The 14,309-nt window shown below is 49.1% G+C and overlaps 1 protein-coding gene across 8 annotated transcripts in view; it reads left to right on the forward strand.

Moving 5' to 3' along the window:
• The window catches only part of rab3il1 (RAB3A interacting protein (rabin3)-like 1), a 216,355-nt gene that overhangs the window by 147,712 nt on the left and 54,334 nt on the right, over positions 1-14,309 (forward strand). The window contains exon 1 of one of the 8 annotated variants that reach the window (XM_072466062.1): positions 2,784-2,854. The exons of 5 other annotated variants lie outside the window; for them this stretch is intronic. In XM_072466062.1, coding sequence (XP_072322163.1) covers positions 2,787-2,854 — 68 coding nt within the window. In that variant the 5' untranslated portion in view covers positions 2,784-2,786. Of the gene's footprint in view, positions 1-2,783; positions 2,855-14,309 lie in introns of those variants that run through there. 2 more of the 8 variants (XM_072466056.1, XM_072466055.1) reach the window with 2 other exon arrangements.

Raw genomic sequence — 14,309 nt, forward strand, 5'->3', positions numbered from 1 at the left:
GGTAGTGGTGGCCATGGATGTGGCAAAGGCGTTCGACCGGGTATGGGAGGTGCTGGGACGATTTGGGTTCTGGTAAGGGCTTTATCGACTGGGCCAGGCTGTTGTACCAGGCCCCGGAGGCTAGTGTAAGGACGAATAGGACGACCTCTGACTATTTTAGACTGTACTGGGGGACAAGACAGGGGTGCCCCCTCTCCCCACTGTTGTTTGCATTAGCTATAGAGCCACTGGCAATTGCTCTGAGGCTGGTTCGGGGGTGGTGGAGCATAGAGTCTCGCTGTACACAGATGACCTGCTCTTGTACGTATCGGATCCAGGGGCAGGGATGGGCGAAATTATGGCGATTTTGGCGGAATTTGGCCGGTTTTGGGGTATAAACTGAATATTACAAAGAGTGAGATGTTTGTAGTCCAGGCGAGGGGTCAGGAGGGTCGGCTGAGGGATCTGCCGTTTAGGTTAGTAGGGGACAGTTTCAGGTACTTAGGGATACAAGTGGCGCACGACTGGGGCCAGTTACACAAGTTGAGCTTGTCCCGGTTGGTTGAACAGATGAGGGGCGGGTTCTGGAGATGGGATGCCCTCCCACTGTCGTTAGCTGGGAGAGTGCAGACAGTCAAAATGACGGTCCTACCGAGATTTCTGTTCGTATTTCAGTGTCTCCCAATTTTCATCCCACTGTCCTGTTTTAAAAGGGTTAATAAAATCATCCTGGGCTTTGTATGGGCGGGTAAGCCCCCACAAGTGAAGAAGGTGATGTTTGATCGGAATCGGGGGGGCTGCGCTGCTGAATTTTAGTAATTATTACTGGGCGGCTAACATGGCCATGATAAGGTGGTGGGTGGTGGGGGCGGGGTCGGTTTGGGAGCAGATGGAGGCAGCTTCGTGTAGGGGCACCAGTCTGGGAGCGTTGATAACGGCACCTCTGCCGTTCCCGCTGGCGAGGTACTCCACCAGCCCCGTGGTGATGGCGGCCCTGAGAATCTGGGGTCAGTGGAGGAGATACGCTGGCGCAGTGGGAGCATCGGTCTGGTCCCCAATATGTGACAATCACCGGTTTGTCCCGGGGAGTTTGGATGGGGGGTTTCAAGCATGGCGAAGGACGGGAATTGAGAACATGGGGGACTTGTTTTTAGAGGGGTGCTTCCCTAGCTTGAGGGCAAAGGACGAGACGTTTGGGTTGGCAAGGGGCAACAAATTTAGATATTTACAGGTGCGGGACTTTCTGCGCAGGCAGGTATCATCCTTCCCACTCCTGCCACTAAGGGGGATTCAGGATAGGGTAGTGTCGAGGGGATGGGTGGTAGAGGGGAGCTTCTTGGACATCTACAAAGAACTCATGAGGGCGGAGGTGACGCAGACCAAGGAGCTGAAGCGTGAGGAGGAGCTTGTTGGTGAGATGGAGGATGGCTTATGGGCGGACACTTGAGCAGAATCAATGCGACTGCAACATGAGCCAGGCTCAGCTTGATCCAATTCAAGGTGGCCCACCGGGCCCATATGACAGTGGCCCGGATGAGTAGATTCTTTGGGGTGGAGGACAGGTGTGTAAAATGTGCGGGAGGACCAGCGAACCATGTTCACATGTTCTTGGCGTGTCCAAAACCTAGGGGATATTGGCAGGGGTTTGCGGATGTCGTGTCCAGAGTATTGAAAACAAGGTTGGCAATGAGTCCAGAGGTGCCGATTTTCGGGGTGTCGGAAGACCCGGGAATCCAGGAGGAGAAAGAGGCAGATGTTCGGGCCTTTGCTTCCCTGGTAGCCCAGAGACGGATACTGCTAGCTTAGAGGGACTCCAAGCCCCCGAAGTCGGAGACCTGGCTGACTGACATGGCGAGCTTTCTCGGCCGAGAGAAGATTAAGTTCGCCTTGAGAGGGTCACTGTTAGGGTTCGCCCGGAGGTGGCAACCATTCATCGACTTCTTCTTTGCGGAAAATTAATCGTCAGCTTGGGGGGGTTAGGGTAGCGTAGAATAGGGGGTCAATTAGGCGGGTCTTGGCGGGATGGGAGTCGGTGATTGCACTATGTCTATTCTTTATACATTGTTTTTTATACTATTGCTGTTTGTAATGCCAAAAATACCTCATTAAGGGAGCAGCACGGTGGCGCAGTGGTAGCACTGCAGTCTCACGGCGCCGAGGTCCCAGGTTCGATCCCGGCTCTGGGTCACTGTCCGTGTGGGGTTTGCACATTCTCCCCGTGTTTGCGTGGGTTTCGCCCCCACAACCCAAAGATGTGTAAGTAGGTGGATTGAACACGCTAAATTGCCCCTTAATTGGAAAAAATGAATTGGGTACTCTATAAATTTATATAAAAAAAAAACCTAATTAAAATTATTTATCAAAAAAAAAAAAATTTCAAATGAAAATTGGATGGGTGCTTGAAGGAAATAAACCTGCCAAGCGACAGGGATTGAGTGTGTGAGAGAGAGCTATCAAATGGCCTCCTTCTGTGCTGTAAATGGCTCTCTGACTCTCTCCACTTCTGGAAGAACAAGCCTGTAGAACCTTGTCGAAGAAAAGTCATGGAAGCAGCTGAAGATGGTTGGGGCTAGGGCACTATGCTGAGGAACTCCTGCAGTGATGCCTTTGGATTGGGAAGATTGACCTTCAACATCCACACCCATTTCTCTTTTTGTACTAGGAGTTTCGCCCAATTCCCGTTGACTACAGTTTTGCTAGAGCTCCCTGCTGCCGCACTTGGTCAAATGGAGCCTTAATGTCAAGGGCAGTCACTCCCGACTCATCTCTGAAATTTGGTTCTTTTCCCCTGTTTGGACCAAGGCTGTATGGAGAACTGGAACCACGTAGCTATGGCGGAACCCAAACTGAACATCCGTGAGTGGATTATTGCCGAGTAAGTGCTGCTTGACGACACTGATCACATCCTCCATCACTGAGCTTTAAGATCGGGTGGTAAACTAATAGGGTAGTAAATAGCCAGATTGGATTTGCCCTGCTTTTGTGGATAAGACATACTAGGCAATTTTCAACTGTCGGGTAGATACCAGTGTTGTAGCTGCATTGGAACAGCATGGCTTAAGCTGGAGCACAGGACATCAGCAGACATTTGGGGGGATGTTGGGATCCATCTTGGCTATATCTTGTGCACGCCACCAACCACTTGAATGAAGCAAATTAGCTGGAGACTGGCATTTGCTGTTGGTGGGGGGGTTCTCTGGTGAAGGTCCAACGTGATCCACCTAGCACTTTACCTGATAACACTTCAGCCTTATCTTTTGCATTCACATGAAAGGCTCTGCTATCATCAAGGATGAGGCATTCATGGAGCTGTCCATGTGACTCTGGAAGTGTTTTCTGCCTGGTCACATCACCTGTCCACCATGGAGAAATTAACAAGCAGGTTGTAAAAGCACAAGAACTGTATTTCTGACTGAGCAAATTAGCAGTACTGCTAACCTTTGTCATACTCCCTCACTGCGATGAATCTTTTTTTTTTTCTCAATTGAACTTTTTTGATCGGTTGGGGGGGGGGGGGGATTTCTATAATATTCAACGAATCATCTTGAAGAAAAATTTAGTTTTGTCCTAAAAGTTCTAACATCACAATATTAAATCAATGAATCGTGAACTGATCCTATTTTTCAAAAGCTCCAAACATGCAAATTTTGACATTGCATTTGATATTCTCAGGTTCAGCATTACCAGTCTCTAAACTGTCACTTTTGATGCCCAATATCTCAACATATGCAGCATCCCACAACAGCTTGTATTTATGAAGTGCCTTTTTAAGGCGGTAAAATGTCTCTTGGCTCAACTCCTCCTATAGTGTCGTAAAGCAACATTTGAAACTTGGGCCACCGGAAGATAATAGGTTAGCTGACCAAGCTCTTGGTCAGAGAGTTAGGTTTTAAAGGAGGAATGAGCAGTTGAGTGATTTGGGAAAGCATTTCCAGCGTTAAGAGGCATGGCAGCTGAACATGGGCCATTGTAACAACACCTCTTGTTTCCTGGTGACTGTAGTGTAAAGGGTTAACAGATGGGATATGCTCATGTATGATGTGGATGCTTTATCACTGACTCTTGCAAGAGAGATGGCAATGGTGCCTAGAAGCTAAGCTAGGGACCATTGTAGTACGAATAAACCAGTGTTCAGCAGATACTAGAGTAGGTATCTTGCACTCTAGTCTTGGGATTTGGTTCCTGTTGTGTTCATTGTCTAGCGGGGAATCTACTGAATTGCTGGTGTCTTGTCCAAACCAGGATCTTTATTGAATCACAGGTGGTAAGGTAACAATCTGATACAGAGCAAGCACAGGTGGTAAGGTAATGATCTGATACAGAGCAAGCACAGGTGGTAAGGTAACAATCTGATACAGAGCAAGCACAGGTGGTAAGGTAACAATCTGATACAGAGCAAGCACAGGTGGTAAGGTAACAATCTGATACAGAGCAAGCACAGGTGGTAAGGTAATGATCTGATACAGAGCAAGCACAGGTGGTAAGGTAATGATCTGATACAGAGCAAGCACAGGTGGTAAGGTAATGATCTGATACAGAGCAAGTATCATGGAGTTTCTTCATACTCACCTAGAACTACCCCAATGCACAACTGTCCTCGTGTACGCCTTAACTTTCTGAGGATCACCGGCTCTGCCCTCACTTATATCTGAGTGCCTTGTCACATGACCACTGTCTCCAGACCGCATGGTGGATCTGTACCACCACCTGCTGATTGGAGGTCGCACCACCAATCATCTACAATATTATTTACAGGCATATCACCACAGTTCTTTTTTAAAAATAAATTTGGAGTACCCAATTATTATTTTTTTCTTTCCAATTAAGGGGCAATTTAGCGTGGCCAATCCACCTAACGAGCACATCTTTGGGTTGTGGGGGTGAAACCCACGCAGACACGGGGAGAATGTGAAAACTCCACACGGGCAGCAATGCTTGCCACATGCCACCCCTATCATCACAGTTCTAAGATGGATGAGCACAACTTAAAAGCTCACACGCCCCACATATGTATTCTTCCTTCCAAAGGTTGATTTCAACCGTCAAGTGAAATGAGGCCATTGTAAACCTTTACATCAGTGGTCTTCAATATGTTCACCACTTGCTGTATGTCTAATCAGTCACAGACGTAGGGTGGATTGATGATGTTCATCAAGTGAGATGTTTTAATCAGATGGACATTAGGACCCTGAGTGCGGTTCCAGACTCTGCCACGTACAATCCATGACATGTGATTTAAAAAATCCTTAAATTAAACTATTGTCTAGCTCTGGTAAGATGGTAAAGAGGCCGTAATTGCAGGAATTGAAAATACTGTAAAATATATTAGTTGCTCCATCATAACTATAATGATCAGTTGCTAGTTCTAAAAATAGCCTTTGACAGAGTTACTGTCGCAGTGCGCTTCTGTTCACCTTTGCTCGTGTCTCTCAAACCCAGTTCATCTCTGGGAGATTATTTCACACATTCACCTCATTTCCCCACCCCCACCCCATGCATATATTTTTTATTGTGTGGCGAATATGGTGACCAGCCCGTCACCTGTTTGGAGAGTATTAAAATCCTATTGGGCAAAACTTGTGTGAACAAATAGAATATAGCTTACTTTGAATTTTAATCTATTTGGTAACACAGCTTCTAACAAATAACAAAGCGTGTCATACAGATGAACAAAATCCTTGTTAATGGTTAGCTCCAGCCTTGTTCTCTGCCTCTGTCTTCTATTCCAAGTTACTGCAGTCTTATCTACCAGGTGGACAGGAAGTGAAAGGCATGACCTTCCCATGTCAGTGATTGGCCAATTGGGCCTCTGCTAAATTACTGGGGAGCTAATTAAAGCAGGACAGTTTAATAAACAGAAAGGAGCACAGGAGGGACATGGGCTGTGATATCTTTTTGGTTTGCAGGGACTGGCGAGAGCTCTGGAACACTGAGGTCCTGCTGAATTTAACGGCAGGATCAACGTGACTTTTTTCCCCACCGTTTCTTGTCTAGCAGCTGACCAGAGAGACCGGCTTCAGAAGGCTGGGGTTCACCATGGTTGGGATGGCACCTGGGAAAGATGGAGGATTAGCGCGGGGTCGAACTGACTATAGGGAATGAGGCAGGAAGAAGCGAGATTGACTTGGGTGGACGATGGGCAGAAGGGAACAACGTGGTCAGACCCTCAGCATGACTGGTTTGGGAATAGAGAGTTTGACTTGATTGCAGCAGAAGACATGTTTGTGGAATTTGGGAAAGTGCTCCAGCTCCTCTTGGTCCACAAGTAGTGCTGTAAAATGTACTGTGTAACACGTATAGTATAAAATGGTTGATGTACAGGATCCGGCATGACTCTAGGTCTGTATGCCACCTGAGCCATGCTGCCAGTAAACTGTCAATAAGCAACTGGCCTTGGGCCTTGTCTTGCAGGCCTATCTGGCAATTATTTTTGTAAATAGACTCAGCAATTAATGGGACATCACAAAGCCAGATGAAGATTGGTGCTACTGACCATAAGGACATTAGCACCCAACCAATGGCAGCATGGGGTGTAATAACCCATGGTCATTAAGGTCTCCTCCCTGGGGCGGCGCGTGGCACAGTGGTTAACATTGCTGCCTATGACGCTGAGGACCCGGGTTTGAATCCCGGCCCTGGGTCACTGTCCGTGTGGAGTTTGCACATTCTCCCCGTGTCTGCATGGGTTTCACCCCCACAACCCAAAGATGTGTAGGTTAGGTGGATTGGCCAGGTTAAATTGCCCCTTAATTGGAAAAAAGAGAATTGGGTACTCTATTGTTTCAGACTTTGTTAAATAAACAGGTTTTTTTTTAAATGGTCAAAAATAAACAAGCTATAAATAATATCTTGTATTTACAGAAACAAATATTTTAAGCCATTTGAAGCGGAAGGAAGACTTCTTGCAGTCTCTCGACTATATTACTCTTGTTTTGGACATCTTTGTATATACAGAGTGATTATTTCCTCATCTGCTGTAACCTCTACAAGAAAGTGGTGCAAAGCCAGGAAAAACAGCATAAACATGGGATTTCTGTGGTGGGTTCCCTGAACTTACAGGAGATAAAAGTGCTCCATAGTCAAAATTCAACTCCTTTGTGTATTATGACTGGGGTTTAAAGAGCAGCCACCGAACCAGAACTAGACCAAAATACTTGTACAGCTGTTCTTGTGTCTTTGGGCTGCTGCACACCGCATTGCCAAGTTTGCTGCTTTGTTGTCATTCTGTGGACGGTGCTGTGGGATGCAAACCCTTCCCCCACCCAACTCCGCACCTCATTGCCAGCTATGAGACTGGCACGGTGGCCATTTTAGCTCTGATTTGCCGATCAATAAATGATTTGTTTGCTCCTGTAGGGGCGGATGAAGAAACATCCAGCCCTACATGTTTTGAAGGTATGAAAAGGGTATTTGTGTTTTAAAACCAGAAAAGGACAGATTCATGTATGGTGCAAACATAGAACATACAGTGCAGAAGGAGGCCATTCGGCCCATCGAGTCTGCACTGACCCACTTAAGCCCTCACTTCCACCCTATCCCCGTAACCCAAACCTTGTTGGGATTTAATTTTTGACATTAATTTGCCCTTGCCCTTCCTGGAAATATGTAAAAAAATGTTTTAAAAATTATTTTAAAAAAATTAAATCAGTACCCACAAATCTAATTAATCCTTTGGGCTTGTCGAGGGTTAGTTGTAAAGTAATTTAGGCATCCTTCACCTGCCTTGGAACTTGAGAACAAGGTACAGCCATTTAGCCGCCTTAAGCCTGTTTGCCCATCAGTTAGATCCTGGCTGATGGCTGGAACAGGTGGCAGTGATTTTGCTTCCTGATTGCACTGCTCTTGGGATGATTATAGATGTCTACTATAAAAGATTTTGACTCTTGTGTCTGAGTGGGGCTAACTTTCTGTAAAAGTTCTGTACTCCGTACAGCTACTTTTATTTATATATTTGAAATCACTGACTTTTTCAGGAAAAGTATTTCTTTCCTGTGTGACAAAATTGGGGCAGTTTCCAAATGCTGGAAAATCCATCAGATACATGCTCGGAATATCATGGGGAGCAGGATTGCAGACCCTCCTAGAATGCAAATCTAGCATGTTCCTTTGTTGGGCTTTGTGGTAGTCGCCACTGTTGTATTATATTGTATATACTGCACTGCTTACAAGGATATTACGGTAAGGCCCCTGTACTACAGGTACGGGGGTAGACCCCTGCCTGCTGGCTCCGCCCAGTAGGCGGAGTATAAATGTGTGGGCTCTCCGAACTGCAGCCATTTCGGCAGCAGCTGTAGGAGGCCACACATCTCTGTGTAATAAAGCCTCGATTACTCTCCACTCTCGTCTCGTCGTAATTGATAGTGCATCAATTTATTACACAGAGATTATACAAAGATGGATCTCCGCATCAAGCCGGATCGCCTGCAGCTGCATCCTCAAGCAGACAATGCCAAAAAGGACTTCGCACATTGGCTAGCTTGCTTTGAAGCATACATTGGATCTGCGACAGACCCAATCCCAGAAGCACAGAGCTCCAGATTCTGTACTCGCAGCTGAGCTTCGATGTCTTCCCCTCATCCAGGACGTGCCTACCTACACAAGAGCCCATGGCGCTACTGACTGAGAACTATGCTCAGCAGACCAACAAGATCTACGCCAGGCACCTCCTGTCCACGCGGCACCAACTTCCCGGTGAGTCTGTGGCCCGGTGAGTCTGTGGAAGATTTCTACTCTGCTCGCCTTGGTGAGAGACTGTCATTGCCAGGCCGTTTCGGCCGCTGAACATTCTAACCTGCTAATGAGAGAAGCGTTCATTAAGGGCATAGGATCGGCCTACATCCACCAGCGCCTCTTGGAAGGGGCTACGCGGCGACCAATAAATAAGCGTTCTCACTCACAGTCGCCTCACGCAACGTACAGGTGTATTCCCCCGACCGCACGGCTCAGCCCTCCTTGATGTGTTGGATAGGCTGGGTCAATGTGGACTGCACTTTATGCAGTGTAACGAGAGACAGACCTCCAACACTTGATAAGATGCAATACGATTTTATTTATTTAACATCTAAACTATTATACATGTTCAACTGTGGGTTGACACTATATGCTGACTTGAATGGAGACCTGATACTGGCCTAACCAGACTTACTAGCTACCACATGGTGTTTGCACTGGCCAGCTCACTAACTCTGACTGTCTCAGAGGCTGGGTCCCAAGAGCGAGCGGAAAACTAGTGCCCTCTGGCTTTATAGTGGTCGTGTCCTGTCTGGTGATTGGCTGCTCTGTTCTGTGTGCTTACTGGTCATCCTTTGTCAATCACTGCCTGTCTGCACTCCATTATATACATAGATGTATATTATGACATCTCCCCCCTTTTTTTTTGTATTGTGTGTGTTGAGATAATAAATATTAGGTTGTGTGTGGATGTGTATATGTGCATGACTATATACAGAATGTGCTAAAATGACCTTATGTACACAGGAAGGAGTCGCTAGTGCAGATATAGGGCAGATGAAACGGTAAAAAACTATATTTATAAGAGGTCAAAACGATAAGGTAACACAGTTGTGCAAAAGTTCAGTCTGTAAGTTTAGTCTCTGCGGCGGGTGACGAATTCTGGTTGACCGCCTCAAGGATGGATCAGGGGCCGCCTGCACTTGGATAGGCGGGACCACCGCCAATGCGGTTGTCGCAGAGGTCGGCAGGATTGCTGGTAGATCGGTGGCCTCGTGGTAGGGCACGTCCGGAGGAAGCATTGTGTGAGGCGGGACATCATGGTTGGGTGGCGGGCGTGGAACTCTGCGCAGCACCCGTCTGTTGCGTCGTAGGAAGGAGACATCAGCCATGCAGACGAGGAACGATCTCAGGGCCACTTGCTTGACCACCACAGCTGTGGCGGACCAGCCGCCGTCAGGCAATGCACACGAACACGATCAGTTGGGACCAGCTCGGGGAGATACGTGGCATGAGCGTCGTATGCTGATTTCTGTTGGGTCCGAGACTGCTGCATCTTTTGTATGACCGTGAGGTGGTCAAGGTCTGGAACATGGATGGCTGGAACTGTGGTTCGCAGAGTGCGGTTCATGAGCATCTGCACGGGAGACAACCCAGTGGACAGCGGGGATGCTCTGTATGCCAGCAGCGCCAGGTTGAAGTCTGAGCCTGAGTCTGCAGCCTTGCATAGTAATCTCTTGACGTTATTGACCCCTTTTTCTGCCTTCCCGTTTGACTGCGGGTCGTGGGGACTGGAGGTTACTTGATGCATGTTGTAGGACTGTGCAAAATCAGACCATTCCTGGCTGTAAAAACAGGGACCGTTGTCACTCATCACAGTGAGCGGTATCCCATGCCTGGCAAACGTTTCTTTGCATGCTTGAATCACCGCCTTCGACGTGAGGTCGGACAGTTTCACCACTTCTGGGTAATTGGAGAAGTAGTAGACCAGGAGGACATAGTCACGCCCCTTGGTGTGGAAAAGGTCGACACCGACTTTGGACCTTGGGGAGGTCACTATCTCATGTTGCTGCAGAGTTTCTTTGGGTTGAGCTGGCTGAAATTTCTGATGTGGGGCAGTTGAGGACCATGTTGGCAACATTCTGGCTGATGCCCGGGCAATAGACTGCCTCTCGACCTCTGCGTCGACATTTCTCGACCCCCAGGTGACCCTCCTGGAGTTGGCCGAGCACCGTAGCTCACATGCTCTGCGGAATCACAATCCTATCGCGCTTCATGAGGATGCCGTCCACCACCGTCGGGTCATCCTTGACGTTGTAAAACTGGGGACACTGTCCCTTCTGCCAGCCATTCGTGAGGTGCTGCATCACACGCTGTAGCAGAGGATCCTTGGCCGTTTCCTCACAAATTTGGAGGACCCTCTCATCAGTGGCTGGAAGGTTGGAGGCACACAATTGCACCTGCGCATCGATTTGGCAGATTAAGTCAGTTTGTTCACACGGTGTGGTGATAGACCTGGAAAGGGCATCTGCAACAATGAGTTCTTTGCCTGGCCTGTAGACTAGTTCAAAGTCATAGCGGCGTAGCTTGAGAAGGATTTGTTGTAACTGAGGCGTCGTGTCATTCAAATCCTTCTGGATTATGTGGACTAATGGCCTGTGGTCCGTCAGAACCGTGAATTTTGGGAGACCATACACATAGTCGTGAAATTTGTCGATTCCCGTTAGGTGGCCCAGGCATTCCTTCTCAATCTGAGCGTACCGTTGCTCAGTGGACGTCATGGCTCTGGAGGCATACGCAATGGGGGCCCATGAGGAGGAGTCATCCCGTTGGAGGAGCACCGCCCTAATACCGTCCTGGCTCGTGTCAGTGGATATTTTGGTCTCTTTGGTAGGGTCGAAGAACACCAGCACCGGGGCTGTGGTGAGTTTTGCCCTCTGCTCACGCCATTCGTTCTCGTGAGCGGGCAGCCACTGGAATTCCGTCGACTTTTTTACGAGATGGCGAAGGGCTGTGGTGTGTGTTGCCTTGTTGGGAATGAACTTCCCGAGGAAGTTGACCATCCCTGGAAAGCGGAGGACCGCCGTCTTGTCCTCTGGGGTCTTCATGGCGTTGATCGTCGAGTCCTTGTCAGCAATTGGCCGCACGCCTTGCTGCGAGATGTGTTCACCAAGGAATTTGATTTCTGATTGACCGAACGAGCACTTGGCTCTGTTGAGTCGGAGGTCATGCTCATGGATTCTGCTTGAGGCGATCGATGTGTTCTTGAGGAGTTGTGGACCAGATTATGACATTGTCAACATGCACGCGCACCCCCCTCGATACCCTCCATCATCTGTTCCATGATGCGGTGAAATACCTCTGAGGCAGAGATGATGCCAAAAGGCATCCGGTTGTAGCAGTAGTGACCGAACGGGGTACTGAATGTGCACAGCTTGTGACTGGATGCATCCAGCTATATTTGCCAGAACCCCTTGGAGGCGTCCAGCTTCGTAAAGAGTTTGGCATGAGCCATCTCGCTGGTCAACTCTTCTCGTTTTGGTATCTGGTAATGTTCCCTCATGATGTTGCGGTTTAAATCCTTGGGGTTGATGCAGATTCGAAGCTCCCCTGACGGCTTCTTGACGCAGACCATAGAGCTGACCCAGTCCGTGGATTCTGTGACCTTTGATATGATGCCTAAGTCCTGGAGGTCCTGTAACTGCTGCTTGAGGTGGTCCTTGAGGGGTGCCGGCACCAGACATGGTGCGTGGACACAGGGGTGGCGTTTGGTTTGAACAGATTTTGTATCGGTATGGGAGTGTGCCCATTCCGTCGAACACGCTGCGTGATGATGTCATCAATTTTAGCCTGAAATTTCTCATCAGGGTGAGGCCGTCGCCTCTGAGGATGACATGGTGTGGACTCACTGAACCAAGTTCAGGAGTTTGCAGGCCCGAGCACCGAGCAGGGATGTTCTGTCAGGTCCTATGATCTCAAATCGCAGTGTCGCTTTAAATAACTTATTGGAAACTCCGAGTTGGCATGAGCTACTGGCAGCTATGGGATTGTCATTGTAGTCAAGGAGCTGGCAGGCCGGTGGAAGAATGCTTGGTCTGACGCGGATGGTGTGGAGATCGGATTTGGAGATGAGGTTCGCCGGTGTCCAGTTTGAACTGGGTGCGAGCCTTGTTGACTGAGGACAGCACACCACTCGTCGTCGGGATCCATGCTGAGGATCGGAAGATGCTTCGCTGTCTTGGAGAAGGGCAGCGCATGCTTCGTAATGATGCCCACCCGGTATGAAGATCTGAGGCACGCAGCATCAGGATCTGTTGGGTTGTCCGGGCCGGAGTCTGGCATGGCCTACTGTATTGAACGGACGCTTCTGCGCAGCGACCGGGATCGCTGGATGCTGGGCCGTGGAACAGATCTGCAAAGGGCTGCGTCGTGGCCAAGCTTGCCACACTGTAGACACCGTCGTGATTTTGCCGGACATTGCCGCTTTAAAGGGGCGGAGCCACAATTCCGACACGTCATGACGCTAACGTCAGCGTGTTCCGTGCACTATCGCGCTTGAGCAGTGCGGTCGAACGACGTACGCACCTGCGCAGTCTGGTCGTCGGTCTCGCCGTCCCCTCGGTTGTGGCACGCAGGGGCCCGGGAAAATCACGCAGAATGGCCACTCCCGTCGATACTTAGGCCCTGCATTTGAGCGATGGCCTGCACCCGTTCCGCCTCGTGGGAGGTTAGCGTTGCCGTTTCTGCCGCCCTGATGTGGGAGTACCGATTGTTAGCATGTTCGTGGAGAAAGCACGTTTCGATGGCGATGGTGAGGGTGAGCTGCTTGACTTTCAGGAGCTGCTGGCGAAGGTAATCTGAGTGCACCCCGAAAACTATCTGATTCCGGATCATGGAATCAGTGGTCGGGTCATCGTTACGTGAATGCGCGAGGATACGGAGATGGGTCAGAAAGATTGAAAAGGTTCATCCTTACCCTGAAGCCTCTGCTGGAAAACGTACCGTTCAAAGCTCTCATTCACCTCAATGTCGCAGTGGCTGTCGAACTTCAGCAGGACTGCTTTACATTTCGTCTTGTCTTCGCCGTCAGCGAACTTAAGGGAGTTGTAGATGTGGATGGCGTGGTCCCTGGCTGTGGAGAGGAATAGTGCGACCTTCCTGGCATCTGATGAGGCCTCGAGGTCGGTGGCTTCTAGATAGAGTTGGAACTTTTGTTTGAAGATCTTCCAATTTGCACCGTGGTTGCCGGCGCTGTGGAGGAGGGCGGACATTTTCCATGTCATCGGATGGCTGTTTGCTGGTCAACGTGATTCACTCCAGGTAGGTCCGTCAATTTGATGCAGTGTAGTGAGAGACAGACCATCTTAATAAGATGTAACACTATTTTATTTAACATCTAAACTATCATACATTTTCAACTATGGGGTGACACTATGCTGACTTGACTGGAGACCTGATACTGGCCTAACCAGACTTACTAGGTACGACATGGTGTTTGCACTGGCCAGCTCACTAACTCACTCTGTCTCGGAGGCTGGGTCCTGAGAGCGAGAGGGAAAACTGGTGCCCTCTGGCTTTATAGTGGTTGTGTCCTGTCTGGTGATTGGCTGCTCTGTTCTGTGTGCTTACTGGTCATCCTGTGTGTCAATCACTGCCTGTCTGCGCACCATTCTATACAAAGATGTAGATTATGACACTGCTGGGCATTGTGGACCCCGCCAGCGGCAGCGAACCAACCCCAGGGGACCCAAGTGCTACTTCTGCAGACAGACAAAACACCCCCGGCAGCGCTGCTCAGCGTGGAGCGCGCTCTGCAAGGCCTGCGGCAAGAAAGGACATTTTGCTGCAGTGTGCCAGGCCCCCTCAATCGCCGCTATTGT

This window comes from Scyliorhinus torazame, chromosome 10 (genome assembly GCF_047496885.1).
Source record: "Scyliorhinus torazame isolate Kashiwa2021f chromosome 10, sScyTor2.1, whole genome shotgun sequence".
In the NCBI taxonomy this organism is placed as follows: Eukaryota; Metazoa; Chordata; class Chondrichthyes; order Carcharhiniformes; family Scyliorhinidae; genus Scyliorhinus; species Scyliorhinus torazame.